Below are 23,620 nucleotides of genomic sequence, written 5' to 3' on the forward strand. Positions count from 1 at the left end.
ATATTTTTTAAATAAATCTCTTGTATTCTGCAATTCTATGTATTAAAAATTTAAAGTGAATTATAGATGATTCGACAAGAATGAAAAGAATTTGTGAAAGTGTGAATTCAGTTTAAGCTTTTTTTTTCCCTCTAAAGCTGATGAATAGCAGCTGTCTAAGATAGAAATGTTTCATTCTTGTGTATCTCTTGTTCTTTTTGTGCCTTTGTCTGCTTTTGTGAAATTGTTCGAGGAAAGCTTTTTTTCTTGGATGGAATTGTATCGTTGGTGACTTAACGATAATTTTCCTATAATACATTATCGAAGAAGATTCGTATAAAGAAATTATTTTTCACGTAATGAAATACTGCATCGATTTGGAAATATCTATTAACCTTTTCATCCTTTCGAAATAGTTTTTAATCGCGCAATTTCCATCGATGTGGAAGAATTGATTTTGGTCAGTGATTTGTCCTAGAATTTCAAGGAGTTCGTTAAATGTCAAGTCGGTTTCTATTTGAAGTCTCCATTATTTTTCTGGTGACGTCGTTTCCCTGTCTATTATAGATTTGATTATCAATTATTGAGCATCCATATCGATTCCTAAATAGGGATGTAAAATGTTTATTAACAAATATTGCGAATACAAAACTCCTTTTTATTCTATTTTAATATTCCTTGCTTTTTCTTATCTCAAATTTATTATCACATTACATGGTCATTTTAAAATCAACGTATGAACAATTTTTAACATTTTGAATTCTCAACAGGAAGATAACTCTGCTCTCCTTTAAATATTTTGCTCCTAAGAAATTTTATCTTAAATTCTTTTTAGAGAATCGATGCTGAATTTTTAAAAAATACACAGGAATGCATATTACTCGTTATTTTTTAAATTTTCCTTTTCATCTGATCGCGCAAATTACTCTACCATATTCAATTTTACAAAGAAAATTGAAAATTCCATTTCATGTTGTTGCCATGTTGTTTCCGGGATTGCAGTGAAATTCTCGAAATTGAAGATAATATGATTAAATGTTCCGGTGTAACAGAGAAAACGGCGGGTCGGAGATATTTCACAGTCCAACTTTAATATAAAACTTCGTCAAAGGGTTGATTGCGAAATATCCAAGCTAGACAGAAGTTATATCGCTTTATTATTTAACGCTTGGCACGAAATTCTCGCGGACCGAGTGAGACATATTTAAAAGAATATGAATTTCGCAAGAGTGCTAGTTTCTACTCGGTGGAGAAATAGAATGATGTATAAGTAGATCGTTATCGCCTCGTTCTCGTTATATTACACGCTTACGTAATGATGCTAATGATGTACAGTGACTTTCAAAATTGTATACAGGCCGTTGACACATTCGTGTAAAACTCTCGAAATATTCGAAATTCTGAAAAAACGAGAACAAAAATAAAAATGTTGCACGATTCGAATATTTTGTATAATAATTTATATGGTACTTCAAACTAATGATTTTTGATCAAAATCATTCGAATCTTTAACGGTTTAGGTATTAAAGATAACTTTTATTCTAAAAAATTGTTAAAAATCACAGTAAGTAATGAAAAAAAAATTTTATTTTAATTTTCTTCGTTTCTTTTTTTTGTCTTTTTTTTTTCCACAGAACGTTAACAAATTGGCGAACGAAGGACAGGAAAAAAAGAGGGGGAAAAAAAAGTATCACGTGCAAACGATAAGGTCAGTGTCGGCGTAGGAGACACGAACATGTCTTCATCAAGCCTATATGTCTATACCGTAAAATCTACTATATAATTCCGTTGAACTAGACCTACTAACATCGAGACAGGTTTTGTATCGATCTATTTCACACGCAGGTAATGTGTGCTTTTAGCAAACAGCTGCCGGTCTACGCGTCTCCGCTTCGATGACCGAAGTTATGCGAAACCGAAGTCTATAGACAGAAGAGTACATATGGGAATGGTCAGGTCAATATGTGACTTAAAAAAGAATTGCACGATTCAGGTGAAATAATTTCTGCAATTTTTTTTTTAAATATATATATATATATATATTTGGGGTTGTAAAGAGTTGATTTAGAGTTGATTTTTATTTCATATTTCTGTGTAATTATATTTCTAATATTGTACAAATTTTAACTTTGTTCTAGGATAGATTTGTTTATAGGGAAAACTGTCATTGATCTTTATGAATATGGTATTTATTTAATTCTTGGTAACTATGGTTGGAAAATGGCATTTGACATTCTATGATTCTGTGATTTATGGGGTTTGATGATAAAGAGAAGTCGAGGTAAAATTAGTATTGCTGAATGTTATTGTAATCAAGGATTTGTTCTTTTTTTTTAAATCTAATTTAAGTTTCGTTATTCGATTTTTATTTTAGATATCGAAAAGAAGACATTTTGATGACATTCAAGAGAAATAAAAATTCAACAATTTTTATTGAAGTTGTTCAGGATGGATAAGACATCAGTAACTTTGTAGAAGAATTTTTTAAAAGTATTATTCAACAAAGAAGTAATTTAATTTGCGAATTTTATTTTAATACTTTAATAAAATTCGATTTTACATTTGTTATATTATATTTTCAATAATTTCATTTAAAATTTTCTTTTATGCAACATAATTATCATAATTTTTTCATAATTTATCATTTATGATTTTTATTAATTTTAGTTTCTATTATATAATATATTTAGTTTTAATTATTGTTTTATATGCTCCATATTTTTCCATTATTTGAGACTGAATTTATACGTTATATCTTCAGAAAATATTTTTCTTCGTTTGATTCTTTCAAATTTTTGTTAACGTTTCATTTTATTCACTTCATTCATTTAACAAAGATATTTACGTGCTTCTTCGTTGACTCTACGTTATAAATCCATAAATTTAATTAAAATATTATAACTTTGAAACCAAGCTCCATAAACTGTAACGATTTTACTGTTAGATCTTAAGAGGCAAAAGCAGTAGAATATAATTTAATTCATTATTCCTTGTAATTATATATTTATTAAAATTCATTAGTGAACATTCTTAAAAAAGTATGATAGAAAATTGTTACGTTTTAAAATATTCGCAATAATTTCTAAGCGCAATAATTTATCTTTTCACATATCGCTTCATATGAATTAGGAAATTAATGGAAAATTAAAATATCAACGATTAGAATTTATTTTTTATTTAATAAAGTTTTTTTTCAAGAATTTTATTTTTTCAAAAAGAGAATTATATTTTCTTCACTTGTGTTATTCTAATTTTTAATGATAAAATCTATTTATATATTTTTCTATAATAAGAAAATATTGATTTATATTTTATCGGTATTTACACAATATTCTACGGTGAGGTATTTAAAAATATCAATTTGATATCAAATTGCTGGTAACACAAAAGAACCCTGTCATAAGAATGATTTATGATGTTGGTATAATCTATATATGCATATATAAGGATCGTTTTACATACTGAGAATTTGCAATTTTTATTCTTTTTTGTATATTATGCATCGAAAAACTCGATAACTGAAATTTATATTTTTTCCTGAAAAATATGATGCTTTAAGTCAATTTCAGAGATGTATAATTTTTGTAATAAATTTCGTAATATTAATATTATATTAATATTATCATATAATATTAATCAAAAGTAAAATTTAAGAATCTTTTTATTTTAAAAAATTTATTCATCAAAAACGAACGAAATGAAATTAATTAGACAATTTTAACAAAAAAGAAGAAGTTATAATGGAAAAAAAAATTTGAATTCTTCATTCACAAATATATGTATATTTATATTATATGATATTAAAAAAAATTCTTGTTAAAACGATGAACGAAAGCTCATTTTCACGTAAATATTTCATTTCAATAGTTTTAATTTTTATTCATTAAAACAGTAAAGTTTTTTTTACAAAAGAATATAACATTGTTGTTACATTTAGCCTTCACTTGTTTAATAGTAGAAAAATTGTTCTGCAAGTTTGTAAGGTTAATGATAAGTTTCGAAAGAAATGCTATCAGTACTTTGATGATGACTATACCCAGGTCTACCTATGAGACTTTTTTACAGTGGTAATCAATAGGTGACCTAAATTGGTTCGATGGTAAAAACGACTTGTAGCGTTTTTTAGATAGTTCTGGAAATTGTGCTTTGAAACACTTGAGAGACATATGAAATTGTAGCATTAAGAAATTTTATTTTATAATTAGAATTATAAATAATTTTGTATCTTTTGTTAATTGAATTGACGTTTTCAGAATTTAATATGCGATATTTCTTGGAGGGAATATCGATTTATCGATCAATTTCATCGATATAATCGATTATTAATTAATATTATATTATTCTTAATAACTCGATTTTGAAGAAAAACAAATAATTTTTTTCCTAATATTTCTTTCATAAAATCATAATTTATTATATGAACAGATTATAAAATTTCGAAAATGATTAAAATCGATGTGTACAATTATATACATATCAATGTATGGAAAATAATTATTAATATTATAAATATTCATATACAATTAAATATTAATCGAAGTATAATTAAGGTTCATGATTTATAAATTTATGCATTATTCATGAAGTAATGTTATGCTTATAATTATGTAATAATTAAAGATATGAAATTTCACGATAATTTAAATTTTTGAACGTTTATTATTTCTATAGTTATCATTTAAGATTTCATTTCATTGTTTAATTAATTAATTCTTGTATTATTTCAGGGTCAAAGAAAATCTGAACTAGAAGTATCCCGATACAAACTGTTCGTCTCGAGATTCTTTGTGAGCTGGGCATGGTCTTAGGGACGACGGCGGGGCGATGACGCTCTACCACCGTCGTTCGTCATCGCCACGAGTCCCTCAGGACTCACCCTATCTCCCGGACCCGATCCTGAAATTGGCCCTGATCCTTGCCTCCGTTAACCACCGTCATCGTTGTTTCTCGACGCGGAAATTGGCAAAGACGAACGCCATTTGGGCGTTCGAGAGGAGGTATGAAGGATCGACCTCATCGTCCTTACCGAGATCATCACGGCCAGGCGATGCCTTTGGAAGAAGTTCAGGGATTGCTGCTTCCACCCTCCAGAACAGGTAAATTTCTTTTTCTTTATTTTTTATGTAGAACAGTGTTCAGCAGTTGGCTGCACTGCTAAAAAGTGACTAATAGCCGATCGGCAAAACTCGGGCAATATCGGGAAATATCGGGAAATATCGGGAAATATCGGGCAATATCGGGTAACATCGGGTAACATCGGGTAACATCGAGTAAATTCGGGCAAGTTCGGGTAATGAACAATGTCTAATAGAAACTGAAGTCTTTCGAATTTTCACTTCGTTAACTTTGTGTTTGTGATTCTAATTTTAAATTGAAGATTTAACTTCATTAGTTTCGTTGTTCAATTGATCAATACTGCTCTCAAGATTTCAAATTCTACTAGTTTTGGCTATTATAGCTCGATTGTTTGATCAGCACTCAAATCTCCACTTCGCTAATTTTACTAGCTCATAGCTTGATAATTTCATTACTTATAGCTTTGCTATCAGTTATTCGTTGAACAATCACGGACTTTCAATTTAAATTTGAAATTTCAAGTTATATTTGATTATATTTGATTGTTACTAAAGAAACCTTTTATAAATTAATTTGATAAATTTATCGATATAGCGAAGTAGAAAGATATTAATAAATAAATCGAAAATTTTTCAGAAATTTTTTTCAAAATCTGGAATGTTAAAAAAAATTTGAGTTGAATAAAAATGGAGCCAAGAATAGTAAAGAGTTAATTAAAAATTTGTTGATAAGGAAAAATACGCATATTGAAGTATGCTTGGAAAGTATAATATGTCTATTTACTTGTTAGTATAATTGTTATGTCAGCCTGGCAATTAAAAAACCTACCTTTACATTTATGAATTCTGGTTTTCACGGTGCACTCAAGTTTTTATTCATTTTAATTTCATTTTTATTACTTACAAAAACATTGCTTGAGGCTAGTATGTTTTAAAAACGCCAGAGGTAATAAAATAATTAACTATATAAAAACAAAAATATCTGAATAAGACTATTTATAATCGGTATTAATATAAGAAATTCTTCTTAAATAATATTTAAGTGCAATGTAAGTGTATATTATCATAAAAGAAAGATTAAATATAGATTTTCAATTGATTTCTGTCATCAAACAATATCAAACAATATCCATCTTATCAATTCACGTGAAATCAATCTTAATACAATTCCAATTGACATTATCATCAAACAACATCAAATTCTCTTTAATTTAAGTGAAATCAATCTCGATACAATTCCAATTGATATCTATCATCAAACAACTATTATCGGTGAGAAACAAATAATATTATTAGTTACATTCATATCTAACGCGCAAATTTCTTCTCCATTTCTTAGTTTATCATTCATTCTATTTTATTATCCTTTGAAATAATTGACTATCGTGCTGGAAATTGCGCAATAAGACAACATCAAATCCTTATCGTCCGGTTTGTATAATTCAACGTGAAATAACGCTATGTATTAACTTCCGAATATTTCAAATATATTACAATATACATAACGGTTATTAATAAAATTTTACGACTCGAACAGATTTCGTAATCGACGATTAGATGGCTGGTTGCATTCTGTGCAAGACTATCCGTGTTTTCGTTAAAATTTGATAGAACAATTAGAGCATTTCTATTAAATATCCGTTATTAATTACGTTGATTGGTTATCAAAAATTAACAGAATTAAATAAATAGACTTATTTTCTTTTCCTCCCTAAATAATTTGTTCTGGTAATTGTAGATTTTTATAACAAATAATTTTTATACTTTTATGATTATCAAATCTATCTAGAACATTTAGTCGTTTTTATAATCATAATATATATTATTAAGAAAATTTATTGATAATTTTTTTAAATTGCTTTAATAATATAGAATTATGATCCTCACTTTTATGTTATATCTATAAAGTCTGGTTTTGTAATTCATTGTGCTCTAAATTTCTGTTTAAAATATAAATGAGCTATTAAGGGTTATCACCCTTTTCTTCTCTCTAATCTTTATATCATACTCCATTACCACGTTCTTCTTTTCTTCTTATCATTATTTAAATATGCAAATCTGTATTTATGAGAACATAAATTATGTAAAAGGAGATACTGCACGTATTAATTTGCTATTTATAAATTATTGTTCCATCCTTAAATTGACAGAAATTTATATTTTATTTATTTACAAATCTACTCATTGCAAATTTTGTTTTATGCTTGGAAGTTGTTTAAAAAATCATAATAATCAATCATTATGACTGCTATATACTTGAATAATAAATAATTATTAAAATAATAACTAACAAGCATCCAAGTTTCAGGTCATTATTTAATTTTATTAATTAAATGTCTTTGAAATACCAAAAAAATGTCTTCTACAAGAAATTCCATAATTTATTTTTTCTGTTCGATATCATTATCACGCATGAATAATTTTGATAATTTATCAAATTAGAAAGAAGGGGAGGTTGAAGGGTTAAGTGGGTTTTACGTTGGCACGAGTTATTCGAGGCTTGGTAAAACGAAGGTTAATTACCACTTAGCTACGTTCCCGAGAAACCTATTCCCTCGTTCATAATCTTATTTCTCTCAATAATTATAATCTCACATTGTCAAGATGGTCGATTGATTCGAGACTGATAAATCGATCAACAAGAAAATTTGAAGTTTTTAATCCGTTAAGATTCCAAATTTTTTAAAACAGTATTGAAGACACTTTCAAAAATTTATTTAATATTTTTTTGAATCACTTATTGCACATCATAACAAAAATTCAACTAGATTTTAAAATTCTTTAAAATAAAGTAAATTTTTACTTTTGTGTTATCTAAGTATTAAGATAATATCGTTATCATTTTGAGAAAATCGACATTGATATGACAACATTGAATATCAGTGAACTTGGATGAGTTTCAAAAAGACTCAGTGTTCAGAGAAGAAATAGGAATTTGAGAAAAAGGACGAGAGGAAAGATATACAAAGGTAAAGAAAATATCGAGAAAGAAGAGTCTGAGAGAAAATCGGTTCGCATCTGCTTGAGTCTGGACGTCACATGTATAATGTAAAGTACCTCGAAGGCTGCACTTTGAAAGTAGAGAGACAAAGGACTGAAAATATCTAGAGAAATCTGGGTAGAGAGGTTTGAGAAAAGAGACAGAGAAAATTTTTTTCCAAGTTTTTTCTAGTTTTTATTATTAACTGGCAATTAGTAACTAGCTTTGTTAGAATTAAATATTAACACTTACTCAAACAAATATATAAATTTATAATACTTTAAATTATGAATTAAATTATATTTTTATAATAATTTATTAATAAATATAGTGAAAATAATAATATTCATTATATAACATGTAAATGAATTTTTTTTATTACACGATTATAACATACAATTATAATATAAAGAATATTAAAAAAAGTATCGCAAAAATTATAAATAAAATACATATAAAAAAAATTGACATATATTTTTATATTGATCAAAGGATACTGTAAAACTTTTTTTCTTTATATTTTATTTTAATACTTATTCTTTACAAAAAAAAATGTTGATTACTAATAGTATAAGTATCTTATATATATATTATGTTCATTAATAATTGTATTTTTAACCTAGGTTATGATAATTAATTATTGCTGTCACAATTATTGATGAAAAAAATAGCTTAATTATTTTATAATTTCCCGCGAAAATAGTCGCCTTTAAATTTAACGCGATATATCGAATAGCGAATTAAGACCAATTCCTATTAACTTCAAGTCGTAAACGAAATACTTTTACCGAGGAATTAAGCGGGAACGAAAGTAACGCCATCTGCGAGCATCCGGCTCATTTCAAATATCCAGTTACGTATTTCTTAGTGTACGGCCTCATTGCGGTTTCTCTGTTTTACGACAGGTAACCGGGGACCTCTGACGATTGTACAGGTCGGGAAAGGAAATGGGGGCGGTGGAGATGGCGGAAGTGATTTACTGAGATTGGAACCACCCTCGGATTTAAGGCCAACTCCGTCGCCCTTGTCCGAAACGAGCGCAACATTGCAGTCCGACAACAATGATACCTTTAGCGGAGGTGAGGCTATTCTTTATCGTGTTTTTTTCTTTTTCTTAGTTTAATGTATTTGAATATTACTTAGAATCGTTAGTTCCATAAATTCTTATCGCGATTATAATACGATTACGTTTACATTTTTTATTCGTTATAACGGAATTGATACATTGTCAACCTAACCTAATTTAATCTTGTTCCATTTTTGTCGGTACTTATGATAAGTGTAAAAAGTGATAGATAGTGAAAGACGAAGAGAAGTTGAAAACAAACATTTAAAGAAACAAACATGTATATAAGTTACGTATAATGTTTCGGTGCTTATTGATGTTTTTATTGTTTCGTGTTTATGTTGAATTCGAGGAATAATGAAATGACTCTTGAGAATATTCTGTGAAAACAGTGATTATATAATGAATAAATATTGTAGGTATTATAGTTGAAAACAAGCATTTAAAGAAACAAACATGTATATAAGTTACGTATAATGTTTCGGTGCTTATTGATGTTTTTATTGTTTCGTGTTTATGTTGAATTCGAGGAATAATGAAATGACTCTTGAGAATATTCTGTGAAAACAGTGATTATATAATGAATAAATATTGTAGGTATTATAGATATAGTTTGTCATTTTTGTCTTTTGCTTATAATGTATTAATTGCTAGATAAAAAATTAAAAAAGGTAATAATAGTGAGATTGCTGAGATTATAAAATTTTTAAGAAGGAACAAAGTGATTTTTTATTTATTTATAAAAATAAATATTCACGACAATAAAATCGTGAATATTTTCTGTTAATATTTTAATACAAAAAAGAGGATAAATATGATTTCTGTAAAAAAATTATGAGATAAAATTATGAGATTAAATTTCATTTAAATCAACATCAATACATATTATAATATACATATTATAATATATTCAAATTATTAATGCAATAATCATTATGATTTTATATAATTTAATGTATATATACATGAATTGAATTAAAAGAAGTATATATACGGGAAATAATATATTTTGATGAAACGAAATTTTTTTTTATTAATTCAAAAAAAACTAATCTCCTAAAAATTTTTTTATTTTATAATTTTTGTGTTCTTATCGTTGTCATGGATTTCTCAAATTATGATTGCTTTGCATTTTGTATTTTTTATCGTAGATATCTTTAATTATATTGTGCAGATATTAATCAAACTTTTTTTCTATTATAGTATAATATTATTACATGAGATTAAAAAAGGCTATTTTACATAATAAACAGTTTATATTAAGAAATTTTCTTAATTACAGGAATATTGACTTAAAACATAACAATTTATTTATAATTTTTCATGCACAATAAATAAACATGCACAATAAGAATTCATTAATTATTAATTAAAGCTGCATATTATACAATTTTAATAAATCAAATCCACAGTATATTTTCATGTAAATTTATTAAAAGGAAATAGTCTTTTTAAAATCCTATTTTTAAATAAAACATATGAAAGATATGCATGTGAATGTGTTTTTACTTAGAAATAAAAATACTTATATATAAAAATAAAAAAAAAAAAAAACAAATTTATTTCTCAACTTGTCAAAATGTTTGTACATATTTATTTTTAATGATACTTTCATAATTTGAGAAATAAAACTTCATCATTTTATATCCAACAATTTAATAAATTCAATAAATTCGCTATTATTTATTCTTAATATTTTATTATTTCATATATCTAATATTTTTGGTTAAGATCTTATTGACCTAATTAACAACCATAAAAGTCTCATATTACAATTGATTGATCGAGTATTATCTATTATTTTTTGATTCTCATTTATCCCAGAAAGTTAGTTTTAGTTTTCTTTGATCAATGGCAAGCTATCAAGACATTTCTGAATCTTTTTAAATTTTAAAATTAGATAGTGATGTCATACTTATTAGGAAATTTTAAAAAATAGTCTAATCATTATCTCTGTAACATATTAGTTATAATTTAAAATCAATGTAATATTAAAATTTGCATATTCAATTTATAATTGATGAATATTTCAAAATTATTTGTACGTGATTCGCTATAATTTTTAGATTTTCAATTATTATATTTATATTATTCTATATTGTATAATTGGTTCTGAATATTATAATCCAATAATATATATATCCAATAATTTTATTAAAAATTATTTTCTATTCGAATAGAATCAAGAATGAAAAATTGTGATTTCACTTATGTATAAAGATTAATTATTAACATAGAATTGGCTTATCTTCAGTTTAAAAAAGTAGGATAGTCATCCTGTCAGCAAAAGAAGATTCGGTTATTGCTGAGCGAAAAATTCAGCAAAATGGACACATCAAAGGACGAGAAGTTGTATCGGATGCATCTTTGAGTACAAAGAATATGAGTTTCATAAATAATGTATTGTACACGGGGTATTAAAAAAGAATATATTTCGAGTTAATATGAAAATAATAATGTTGGAATGCAATATGTAAAAATTGTGTGAATTTAAAAATTTAATAATTTTTTAAGCAGATGTATAAATTTACAAATACTTTAGTATTTTATAATATTTTAATGTTTTTAATATTATAATCGTCATTATTTATTGTATCTTTATTTTTCGTAAAATTATATTTAAAATATGTTTAAAATTTAAAATTTAAATTTGCAAAGCAATTTATAAATTGTTTCACACATAATATTTTTTCTAGAAAACTCCACAATTTTGATATTGCAAAAATGATTGGTCATCATCAATTGTTTTCAACGCACTTCCGATATTTCGTATCTTTTTAAAAATTCATTTGAATATAAGTCTTTAAATAGAGTAAAAATAATCGTAGATTAATTATCTTTGATTTAATCGTAGTTCACAAATTATTTCTCTATTCTATGTGTAATTTATAGTCGCCATATGCAGATAATACAAATTATTTGAAAATTTCATTACCAATTTTCTATATTTTTCAGTGAATTTTTTTTAATTTGACGATTGTTCAAGAAACAATCTATGCGTTACATTTAATTTAATCTCTTAGAATAATCGAATTATTTTTCTTTATCAATCACATTTGCATTGCGAAAATCTTTGAATTTAATTAATTATCAAAAGATTTTCATTTCTATATATTAAACCGTTCGTTCAAAAATAAAATAATTTATCCGAGTCGGATAATAATTATTTCAATTACATAATTTAAAATAATATATCAAACGAAAGATAGAATAAAAATCTCGAATAATCATTCCAATACAGAATTACTTTTCGATAATTCTAGTATCTATTATATGCCCATCGTATCCATTTCATTCGAAATATATTAAATTCAATCGAATTGGTTACCATATCACGGGAAAGAAATAGCTCGATTCGAAATCGTTCGATTCGTTAGTCGAATACCATTAATTACAGGCATGCTCGCGGAATATATCGGATTTTCTGGTGGGTAACACGCTTTAATTCCCCGTCAGATTGTTCCTACCGGCTTGAAGTCCATATGTAGCTTATATTTAGTCGGGAAATAATTGGATTATTTGGAACACGTGGTTCGTTTAGCTTTCTGTGGTTTTTTCACCGACAACCTCGACAGTTTTCCGCGGAAGAGGCACTGAAGAGAAACGTCCGGATTAACTCTCGTTCGTCCCTTTTGTATTCTATTACATATTATATGATATTTTATATTATATTGGATAAATATTAATCCAATATTTTTGCAGGCGATAGAAAATTTAATTTTTATGATAAAATTTTGTAACCTTGAAATTATTCCATATAATGTTATGAAGTTTGAAAAAAATTTGAAATAACTTTTAATAATGGTTGAAAACACAATGTAATTACTTGCAATTGAATTTGTGAAATTTTTATATAACGAGATAATTTATTCTGTTATTTTTAAAATGTAAAATTTTTGTTCAATCAAATTATAAAATTTTAATTATTGATAATTTTATCGATATCATAGGATTTCGTGAAAGTTGTCGTCTTAAAAAATTAAATTCTAATAATTTTCAAAGATTAATAGCTTTTTTTTTTTTATTCTAAAGATTCGCACATTCCAAAATTCCATTGTGTTTTGCTTGACACATTGAACGCATGAATGGATAAAGAAATAAAAACGTATCAAGTGGCGTGAATATTAATACGCGATCCTCAATGATTCTCGCAATTTGAATCGCGATTATGCAGTGCCATTTGATGAATAGAGGGATTTTTATGATTGACTGTGAGAACGATGGAAATAATAACGACACGTCGAAAAAGAAGAAATATTGCAGGAATTCGAGTATCCGGAATAGAAATGTACCTAAGATAAGTATTTCAATTTTTTAACACCGATAATTACACAGATAATTACTCTTAAATTAAAAATACAACGTAAAGAATTAATAAAAAGAACAATAAATTCAAGAAGGGAATCGTTTACTAATGATGCTATGATTTTTTCCATACCACTGCGTCGATTATTATATAAAGTAATAAAAAAAGAAAAAAAAAAAGAAAAATAAAAATAGAATAATAAGATTATCGATAATCGATATTTATTTTCAATGAAAAAATCGAATAACGAACGACTGGACAATGTGAAAAGGCCTTAACGCAGTATGGAAAACGACCATTACACCAATTTTTCAATTATACACGTAATCGAATGATATGGTTAAAAAAGGAAAGAAAGATAGAATAATAATGTGACGTGGAAGACGAGGATTATATCGATCGACAATTGATATTCATTTTCAATTAGACGATTAAAGAATCGAACAGTGAAAAATGGACAACAAGCATTATATTGATTTTATAATTATATATATATTTTAAATGTCTAGTGACATTAAAAGTTACTAGCATAGTTATATCGATCGATATTCATTTTTAATAATCGAAACTGGAAAAGGATTCTTACATTACACCTCGCTTACATAATTAAAGTGAATATGTTATATATTCCGTATGTATTATAAATTATAATATCATTTAATATAATTTATTTTAATCATCGTATTATATCATACATACGCAAAGATAGAAAATTAGCGACGAGTTATCGAAGATATTCGATAATAATGGACTCGTTTCCATTTCGTGTACGGGCTTCGCGGATTTCGCATGATTTTGCACCAGCTTTGCGAAACATCTGTGGCTTCGACAAATGGTAAACAGTTTATGTCATTATGTAATAATACCATCTCTATGCACTGGATATGATTAACGTGGCTGATTTGTAATGCAACGACCACGCGCTCCTCCTGCTACGACGTGCATACGATTCCTCGAATGTATCGATAATTTGACATATCGATGTCTCTTACGTTAAACGATATGGATCATAACGATATAATAATAACAATCGAAGTGTGGATTTTTAAACAGAATCAAATATTTTTATATATTTCAATATTCAACGTATTTAAATATTATATTTAAATTTATCGATATAATTGAAAAAATGGAGAGAAATTTGTTTTATTCTTCGAATTATTTCCTACTTTGAATATTTTATTTCTTTGCACGTCAAAATTATGTAGTTTAAGTAGTTTTTTTTTTTTTAATATAAATTTTGCATGATAATACAGATATAATATGATAATAATGAATAAGTTTGATATGATTTAAATTTCGATTATATTTATACATAATTGTGTAAAGATTAAATTGTGAATAAGTAAAGGAATCTATATTTTAAATAATGAAAGTACAATTTTTTTTTCTCATAAATAATAGTAAAGTTACATGTAGTACTCGAATATAAAATTGGATAAAATTTTAAAGATCAAATTGTGTGGTAAATTATTGGTGGAAATTACCCAAGTACCAGTATGTAAACTTTTATTTTCATGTTTGTAAAACTCATAGTATTAAACTTTTTCATGCACACAGAGTTTCTTAAAAAAGTTAGGCAAACTGTTGCTACGTTTGATGGATCGAAACTTTTGAAATTAAAAAGAAAACAATTGTGGAGTGAATTTAAGATATTCAATAAATTATTTAAGATGATAAATACCCATAAATGAAAAACATGTATTTACATCTTTAGAATAGTCTGGAAAAGAAGAGTTACAAAATTTTTATTAAACAAATTAATTGGATTTATATTTTCAGACATAATAATTATACTTTTAAATACCATTATTAAAATTATTTTCATATATTCATATTTTTATTCATGTATTCATATTATATTTCATATATTTTCATATACATCTTACATTATTCATGTTGCACATCTTGTGCAATCTTTGCAAGTAAACCTCAATATTCTAAATTTTATAAATATCAAATAATTAACTTCTTAATACACACACACATTTTCTTTTCCAATCTCGTATCTCCATCATATCATTTTTCATACAATTATATCTATCCTCTACTCTGTAAACAACTTACGAACCAGAGAATCTCATTTGAAAAAATCATTTTCCAATCTTTTCCTATCTTCCACTAAAGACTTACCTCGACTCGACGAGAAAGAATCTTGAAATCTCTCCCGATCCTTACTTATACAAAATATTGACCCACATCTTACGAATGTTCAGGTGTCGATCCACGATTATTGTTGGGCGCAAACACCGGGGGCGATCGTAACACGTGGGAGGGTCGTTACCGTGTGAAGGAGCATCGGCGTGCTGGAAAAGCGACCTTCCAAGGCCAGGTTTACAACTTCCTGGAACGTCCCACCGGCTGGAAGTGCTTCCTATACCACTTCTCTGTGTGAGTATTTACACTTGTGTACCAATTTTTCCATATTTGCCATTATATATGTTTCTCTTCGTCCACGTGTGTGTGTGATGTTATTATTTTATTTTGTTTTTTTCTTTTTCTCGTTACATAGATGAATATGCACTACCAGAATACGATGTACAGTCAAGTTTTCAATTTAGAGTTTTGGATCGCACGTTTGATTTATTTTTCGATAGAAAGAAAGAAGGTTTGACGATTTCGAACGATTTGTACGTAAATAGATATGTTATTGTCCACGTATCAGGAAGGTAGGTATTTTGAGAATTATCGATAGCTTCTTTTTTCCCGAGAGACGAGAAGAAATTAAATATTTCTTATGGATGAGAAGAAGATTCGTATATGTACCTTAAAAAGTGAGATTCTAGTTCCAGGAATTAATGAGAGAGATAAGAGTGATAATAAAGCGAGCAGAAAGTACGATAGTTAACCGAGCACTTATATGCTGTACTATATGTATGCAGTAGTATGCAAAAGCGTTGATTTAACTCGGGTATGTTAATTAATGTTTAGTGAATAAATATATAACTTGTTGAAAATTGATCCAACCTAATTCAAAATTCATTCTTATTTTGGAAAGAAAATGTGTAAAGTTTGTCTACTTGCATGCTACTACAATACAAATTTTTGAATTATTTCCACAGGAAAGTGGATAAATTTTTCATTTAAATGTCAGTGATGATACATGGAAGAGCGGATTAACGACATATTGGCCCCGCTCCTTAGATTGTCTTATCCTAGATTGTCGCATCAATCTTTATTGTCAGTTAATAAACGTCATAGAGTATGTTATTTTTCGAAAAGATTGATCATGCGAATAAAACATTTTTCACACAAAAAAAATTAATATTATTCATAAGTTAGTTCGTGTAAATGGTTCACGAATAAGATACAGATTCAATTGCGCGAGTTTTTATTTCAAACAGAAAGAAATGTTGGAGAGAAGAGGTGGATAATTATTTAAATATTAATTCTTCTGAAAATTGAAAGAAAAATGAGATGTGATTTGTTGTTATGATTATCCAATTGTCTGGATTATCCATTTTATAGGAGATGAAATTTAGGATAGAAAATGAATAATTCAAGGAAAATAAGATTTCTAATATTTTTAGCAAAATAGCAATTTTACTTTAGAAAATTATGTAATGTCTTTTAACATAGTACAGTATAGATTGTGATATTAAAACTTGTGATAGATTGTGTGTATTTCTGTATTTTTCAGTAAAATAAATCAAGCTAATAATAATTGATAAAACTATAAAATGAAAAAATATATCTAGGTTGAAAAATAAATTTTGCAAATGATTACATTTAATTCTTTTTTAATTTCGTTTTAATTATAATTTTTTTTCATGAATTTCAATGGTATCATGTATAATAATTTCAAAATAATTTAGATAATAATAGAATGATTTAATATCACAAACGATACGTTCATCGAAAATATATATCATACATTTTGTTAAAACATGGATAAATTTTATTTAAATTATTACGATCGATCGTTGGATATTTATTTACAAAGATTTGTTAAAAAGTTAAAACTTTCTCGTGTAGATGGCGCATATATACCGACGTACATCCCTTCGTCTGATCAATATCGTGGTCATATCACTTACCATACGTTCATGTAGAAATCTGCACCAATGTGATAGTAATTTTTTTTTTAAATTTTTTTAATCGTATATTTATAACAAAAATTATCATTACAGATCCATAAAACGTTTATTTACGCGAAATAATTATTTTTCCGATGTAAAAATTTAATTTAAAAAAAACAGATTTCTAAATATCCACGATAATCTAGGATTTTTTATATATCTCATTTTATGTCTGGAATACTATATTTTTTTTATTACCATAATTCGTTTTATAAGGTTTTAATAAAAGTTTTCGCATATAGATTCTCGTTCATAAGTTATGAAATATTTAATAGCAAGAAATAGGATACCTGATATATTTTTTATGCTAAAAAAAATCAGAAGATAAAAAAAAATATACATTTTATTATATCTTATGGTATAAAAAAATTTTATAACAAATGTTACATTTAATATTAGAAAATGATTTATAGAGGATTGTGTATAACTGGTGACTTGGTGACTCTTTACATCAAGAAAACAGCTTTTTTTTTACTTTAAACTGTCCTTCAAACAACATTTTTTCGCGGATATTAATGATCATCCATCTATCACATTTCTATAACAAATGAAAGTTTATTTTTTTCAAGTTTATTTCGTTTATCCGAAAAGAAGAAAAATTGATACTTCTTTTTCCTTTCGTTCCATTATAAATAAAGTTATGAACAGTGGAGGATTTTTTCTAGGAATATATTGCATATTATATTTAGTGGAAAATTTACAAGAATAAATTATAATGTCTTGGTTGATATTTTAAGAGTATAGTTTTCTTCATATTTTTTTCATAAACAAAATAAGAATAGGATGTAATTTATTAAATTAATTTATTTCAATATATTTTTATTCACTATTAATGGAATAAAGTAATTTTCACGAACATGTATATTTAACTTAATATACATTTTTCTATTTCAGATATTTTTTTTTAAGTTTTTTTACATTTTTAAATTTTTCGCTCATTTGATCAAATGATAGGATTGTAAGATTGCATAGAAAAATATGCATCCTTTATATGGAATAAATTTTTAAGTATAAAAAAAAAATATAAATCAAAATCTTTTTCACATTTTTTATATTTTCAAAAAAAAAAATACACGAATGATTTTTACATCCTTTTCTGATATTCTACAACATTTTTTATTATCATGTTTCGTAATACAGAGACAATCTTTAGCTAGTCATGGAATTTAAATAAAAAAAAAATTATATCAGAATATTTAAATAGAAAAGAAAGAAATATTTTATATTGTCACTTATCCTTTGAAAATATTTTTTTCTAATTCTATGTAATATTTTTAATAATCATTTCTATTTCAGTTTGTAAATTAGTGACAGTAAATTAGTTTCGATTTAATAATAATTGTAATTATTAATAACATTGAAATCTTAATTCGAGAACAGAATACTGGTTAACTCATTATTGATGTAACAAATTGGTTAATGCAGACCAGATATTATATTATAATAGTAAATTGAAGATGTATGAGCAAGAATTTTATGACAAATAATAATAATAATATTATTACTATGTAATATTGTATGTGACAGATACAAATTGTTAATTGAAACATAGAATATAGTTGAATTATATAAATTTAGAATAAAGTAATTATTCTATATACATTAAGATTAGAAAAGTTTAATTTATCTTATATCTGATTATTATTTTAACATACTTCTGTAATGAATAATTGATACAAAACTTTCTTACAACATAATTTTAACTTAGAAAAAAAGAAAAAGAAATTTACAGGAAGAAAAATGTGCTGCCATCTAGCACAAACATAAAAATACCAATACACACGATCTAATAACATATTATTTCATGCGTTCATTATTCATAAATTAATTTAATATTCTTTAACCTACTAACACCAAAGATATAAATATATACAATTCAATCATAATATCATTTCATATTCATTAATCGCAAATTAATTTATACTTCTTCTTCAACACGTGATAGGATTGAAAAATGATTCTCAGAAATCTACAGGCCATCTCGTCTAAATCTTGTCTAAATTTAATCAAAAATTTCCAGAAACACGAGAACTGTTTCACATCCAAAACGTCGTCGATCGCCAATTATTCCTTCCGTGAAAAGAATCACATGGGGTGTGCAATTAAGTAATTTGCCTTGTCCATCGAGCGGGGAATAACCGACATCGCTATCGTGTCAAGTTATTCAAATTATTCAAATTGGATCATGCAACGCCTATACCTTTTTGCATATATATCGTGTACGAAAAGGGGAGGCTTTGTTCGCGTGAGGAATGTTTCAGTCGATGATAACCGGAGGCTTTGACGGTAACGTACTTGGGGGAAACTGGCTTAAAAAAAAAAAAAAAAAAATATACCGGTTTCGAGAACGTGGAACGTGGCTCGAAAGGAAACACGTTCGAAATAAGGTCATTGAAGGGACACGTGGATTGTATTTCGAAAGAAATATCTCGTTTCATATATAACGTGTAATATTCATCGAGATAATCATTTGAGACGATGCTAGATTTACGTGCAGATATTTGTATGGTTTGTTGAGATACGAATACTCTCTCGGTCGGTATCGAATTTAATATACTTTTTTTAAGGTTAGGATTTTAAGATGAGGTTAGGTTTGAAATAAATGCAGGTAATGCACCTCGAATGTTTTTCGCGAATAAAATTTACGCGTGTTTAAGGTGATAATATTACGAAATTACTCGTTTTAATGATAAATATTCGTAAATATTCTTTCGATACATCAATTTGACGTTAAGACCAGAAATCCGAAGAAGTTTACTTACGATCTTGAATTTTAATCTCTCCTCTGACTGTCTATCAAATTACTTAGAATATGTAATTTGCATTGTATCGTTTCAGCAATACAGGAACGAGCAAAATGCGAGACATTTTGCAAAGTGTTCAACCGTTGTAAGTAAAGCAAAATTACACGTCGTCTAATGGGAGCGCTGCGTTGCTCGTTTTGCTCGAAACGATATTAAACTTAGAACTGCGTTTCGAAACGGTATATTTTGTTGATGCGGACGTATTCCAGAAGTATGTGTTCAAGGAAGTTTTTAATTTTGGAATAAAAATATTACGTAAAATTTTTACGTCCAAATATTATTTTTTTTTGTTGTAAATCGACAGAATATACGATATAAAAGAAATGATGATATTTGATCGAGACGTGATGTTTAAAAATATAATTTTGATGTGTTATTTCGTCAAAATTTTTTTATCCGCGACATTTTATCAACATTTTTTCAATCAGTCCAAACAAACTCTTCCAAGGACAATTCCTTTCCGACATTTCAACCTGAGAAAACATCATATCGAATCAACATAGTCGTATCGAACAATCCTGAAAATAACGTTCTTCGCGTTTATTGACACGCCACAGTTGCATTAAGCGTTATCGGTGTAACGAGTGTTAAGAATTATACCGAATACAAAGACTCTCTCACATTCTTGACACGAACTAACGAGATCCAATCAAAACCAGCTATCATAATTCACGCTGTTCCTCTCCATTATTACTATCGATCTTCAACGGTAATTTCCACCTCTTTCCACCAACGTCGTATATCATTTTCCCCATTAATGAAACGTTTCCACAATGTTGTTTCCATTTTACCTTTAACACGATAGAATATATTCATATTCGTTTTCAAAATTTATTTTATTGGCCGAACATTTATCGAAGCGAATTATAATCGATCGAAAAGATCTTTCGACTCGAGAAAGCCAAATAGAGATGTAAATGTATGGAGAAAATTCGTAGGATGGTCGAGAGCTGGCATAGAGCTGGAAAAAGAATAGGACGAAATCAAGGCCTGATGTTATAGAGCGGAAACGGATGGATAGATAGGATAGGACAGCCAGTCGCCTAACGACTAATATCGATCTTCTCACTTTTATAACATGTATATGAATATAAGAGAACTGCACGTTTGCGTTTCACTTTCCTAGTTCACCTTGGTGATTCATTTTTCCCGCCCACTTTCTCCTGCTTCTATTGTACTATATCTGGACCCTGTAACCTACTTCTTTTCAAAATACAGCCACCGAGAAGGATCTCCCCGAAGCAATCTTCTGTATCTTTAAGATATCGCGAAAATTCAAATTCCCATGCTAAATTGCGCGCCGTTTCGTATATTTTGTATATTTAGCCACTTTTGTGCGTTTCTACGTGAAATTGCTTCGAATTTTTCTTTTGTCTCTTGGTTGGATTGCACACAATTGTGAAATATTTAAAAAGTACCGATGTGAGTGACCGATCCCGAATGTAACCGAGTCGATCCGAAGATGCACGATCTCTCGAGAGCTTGGGAACCGATCGCTCCCGATTGTTGCCGAGTCGATTCGAGTTTTTTTAACCTCTAAATATCGGATGTAAAATGAAATTATGGATAGTTAAAAAATGATATTGATGATATACATATATTCGTTTAATTTTTTTAACGGTAAAGGAGTCGAAAAAAACACGAGTTAATTGTTATTACAATAGTTTTTATTATCTAGGACAATAGATATGACTGAAAAATAGAGGATCTAGCGAACGTTTAAGTTTAGATATTGGGCTACAACTAGAGTGCATATTAGAATCATTTCTAGGAATATACATATATACGTGTATTTTCAAACGGAAGGATGCACGTGCATGAATAGCAAAATGAATAGGACGGTTTTAAAGAGAAAAAGAGAAGTGAGTTGTCTTTAAAATATGTTGCTTTTATAAAATATTCAAATACGATATGATTTATATTTTATAAACGAATATATATATATATATATATATATATATTAATATGTTAAAATTGAAACAAACTTTGTATTTTTTATTTCTCTTTTTTATTTTTTCTTTTTACCTTTTTTTTATGCTCTGAACTTTATTCGCACTCTTAACTAAATAAATATGCATTAATGGTATGCAGTATCGAAATACTTCTGTAATAAAAACATGATGGTTATTAAAGGGTATGTTGTACGAATCGATAAAGTAAACAGTTGTTAAATGCAAAGTAAATTTACTGGTCGCTGAAAAAATCGAATAGATCGATATGAAAGACTAGAAAGTTCAAGAATTTTATATTGCAAGAATCAACGAAATTCACCAAAAACGAACGTTTAAAATTGTATACGAGAAGAAAAAGAATCATAATAAATAAATTATAATATATTTTTTCGCAAGAATATTTTAAAATTGTAGAAGGCAATAATAATAATGGACTCGATATTCGACAATATTAGATTGAATTTGGTGTTAAATTAATCCTCGAGAGTGGCGCAAAACTAATTACAGAATAATTAATTGATATTATTAATAACAGAAAAGAGGGAAATAAAAGAAGTCAATATCTTTAATATTTAGCAAGTGCAATAATAGTACTGAGGAGATAGCCGGAAGTTAAATGGCTTAGTGGCAAAACTTTAACTTCCCTACTTTCCTACCGAATTCAATTTTATGCCTTTCAAGAAACGGCTGTGATTAAAAATACTGGATGAGACGTTCCTTGCGTATAAAGTTAAGGACTCGTAGCGTCTTAAAAGAATCTTCAAGTCGAATTAAGTCCCTTCTGTGAAAAGAAATGATCCAGTCCAATAACTACTGTGAACTGAAACATTCAAATGAATCTTTTTTTTTAAACTGAAAATTGACACTTTACGAGTAATTTTTTATTATAATTCTATTATCCAAATATATTCATTTCACATCCTGTAATATATATATATATATATTTCGAACCAAGATTTCGAACATCGATTCAAAAATAATATTTTTGATGATATTCTTTCGATTGTAATTCAGAAAAATAACAAACAAGACGATCGAAATAATAAAATAAACTTCGCATAATAAAAGTGAATATTCGATATCAAATTTGAACGAATAAAATCATACACGAAAACTCTTTTATAAATTTCTTTTGATCAGAAAAGAATTTTCATTAAGTATGGCAACACCGTATACGAACCTTTCCACGATTCAGAAACCACATTACGTTCAATCCTCTCGAATCCCCTTAAATCCACCTCATCACGTACACACATATATATATATATATATATATCAAGAGACAGAGTGGAAGCACATAGCGGCTACACTCCTTTTCGTCAAAAAGGAAGCTTTGCTAAATTTAAAAAAAGAAAGGAAAAGAGAAAGGGGAGAAAAGA

At 27.2% G+C, this 23,620-nt stretch overlaps 1 protein-coding gene across 3 annotated transcripts in view; it reads left to right on the forward strand.

The window, feature by feature from the left end:
- LOC107994869 (potassium voltage-gated channel subfamily KQT member 1-like) overlaps positions 1-17,139 on the forward strand; it is a 30,199-nt gene extending 13,060 nt beyond the window's left edge. For 2 of the 3 annotated variants that reach the window (XM_062080736.1, XM_062080743.1), the window contains 4 exons: positions 4,707-5,075; positions 8,940-9,113; positions 15,623-15,797; positions 15,919-17,139. In XM_062080736.1, coding sequence (XP_061936720.1) covers positions 4,979-5,075; positions 8,940-9,113; positions 15,623-15,797; positions 15,919-15,922 — 450 coding nt within the window. In that variant the 5' untranslated portion in view covers positions 4,707-4,978 and the 3' untranslated portion in view covers positions 15,923-17,139. The remainder of the gene's footprint in view (positions 1-4,706; positions 5,076-8,939; positions 9,114-15,622; positions 15,798-15,918) is intronic. The other variant, XR_009831507.1, reaches the window with a different exon arrangement.
- The last annotated feature ends 6,481 nt before the right edge of the window (positions 17,140-23,620 follow it).

The sequence above is a fragment of the Apis cerana genome, linkage group LG1 (genome assembly GCF_029169275.1).
Source record: "Apis cerana isolate GH-2021 linkage group LG1, AcerK_1.0, whole genome shotgun sequence".
NCBI lineage: Eukaryota > Metazoa > Arthropoda > Insecta > Hymenoptera > Apidae > Apis > Apis cerana.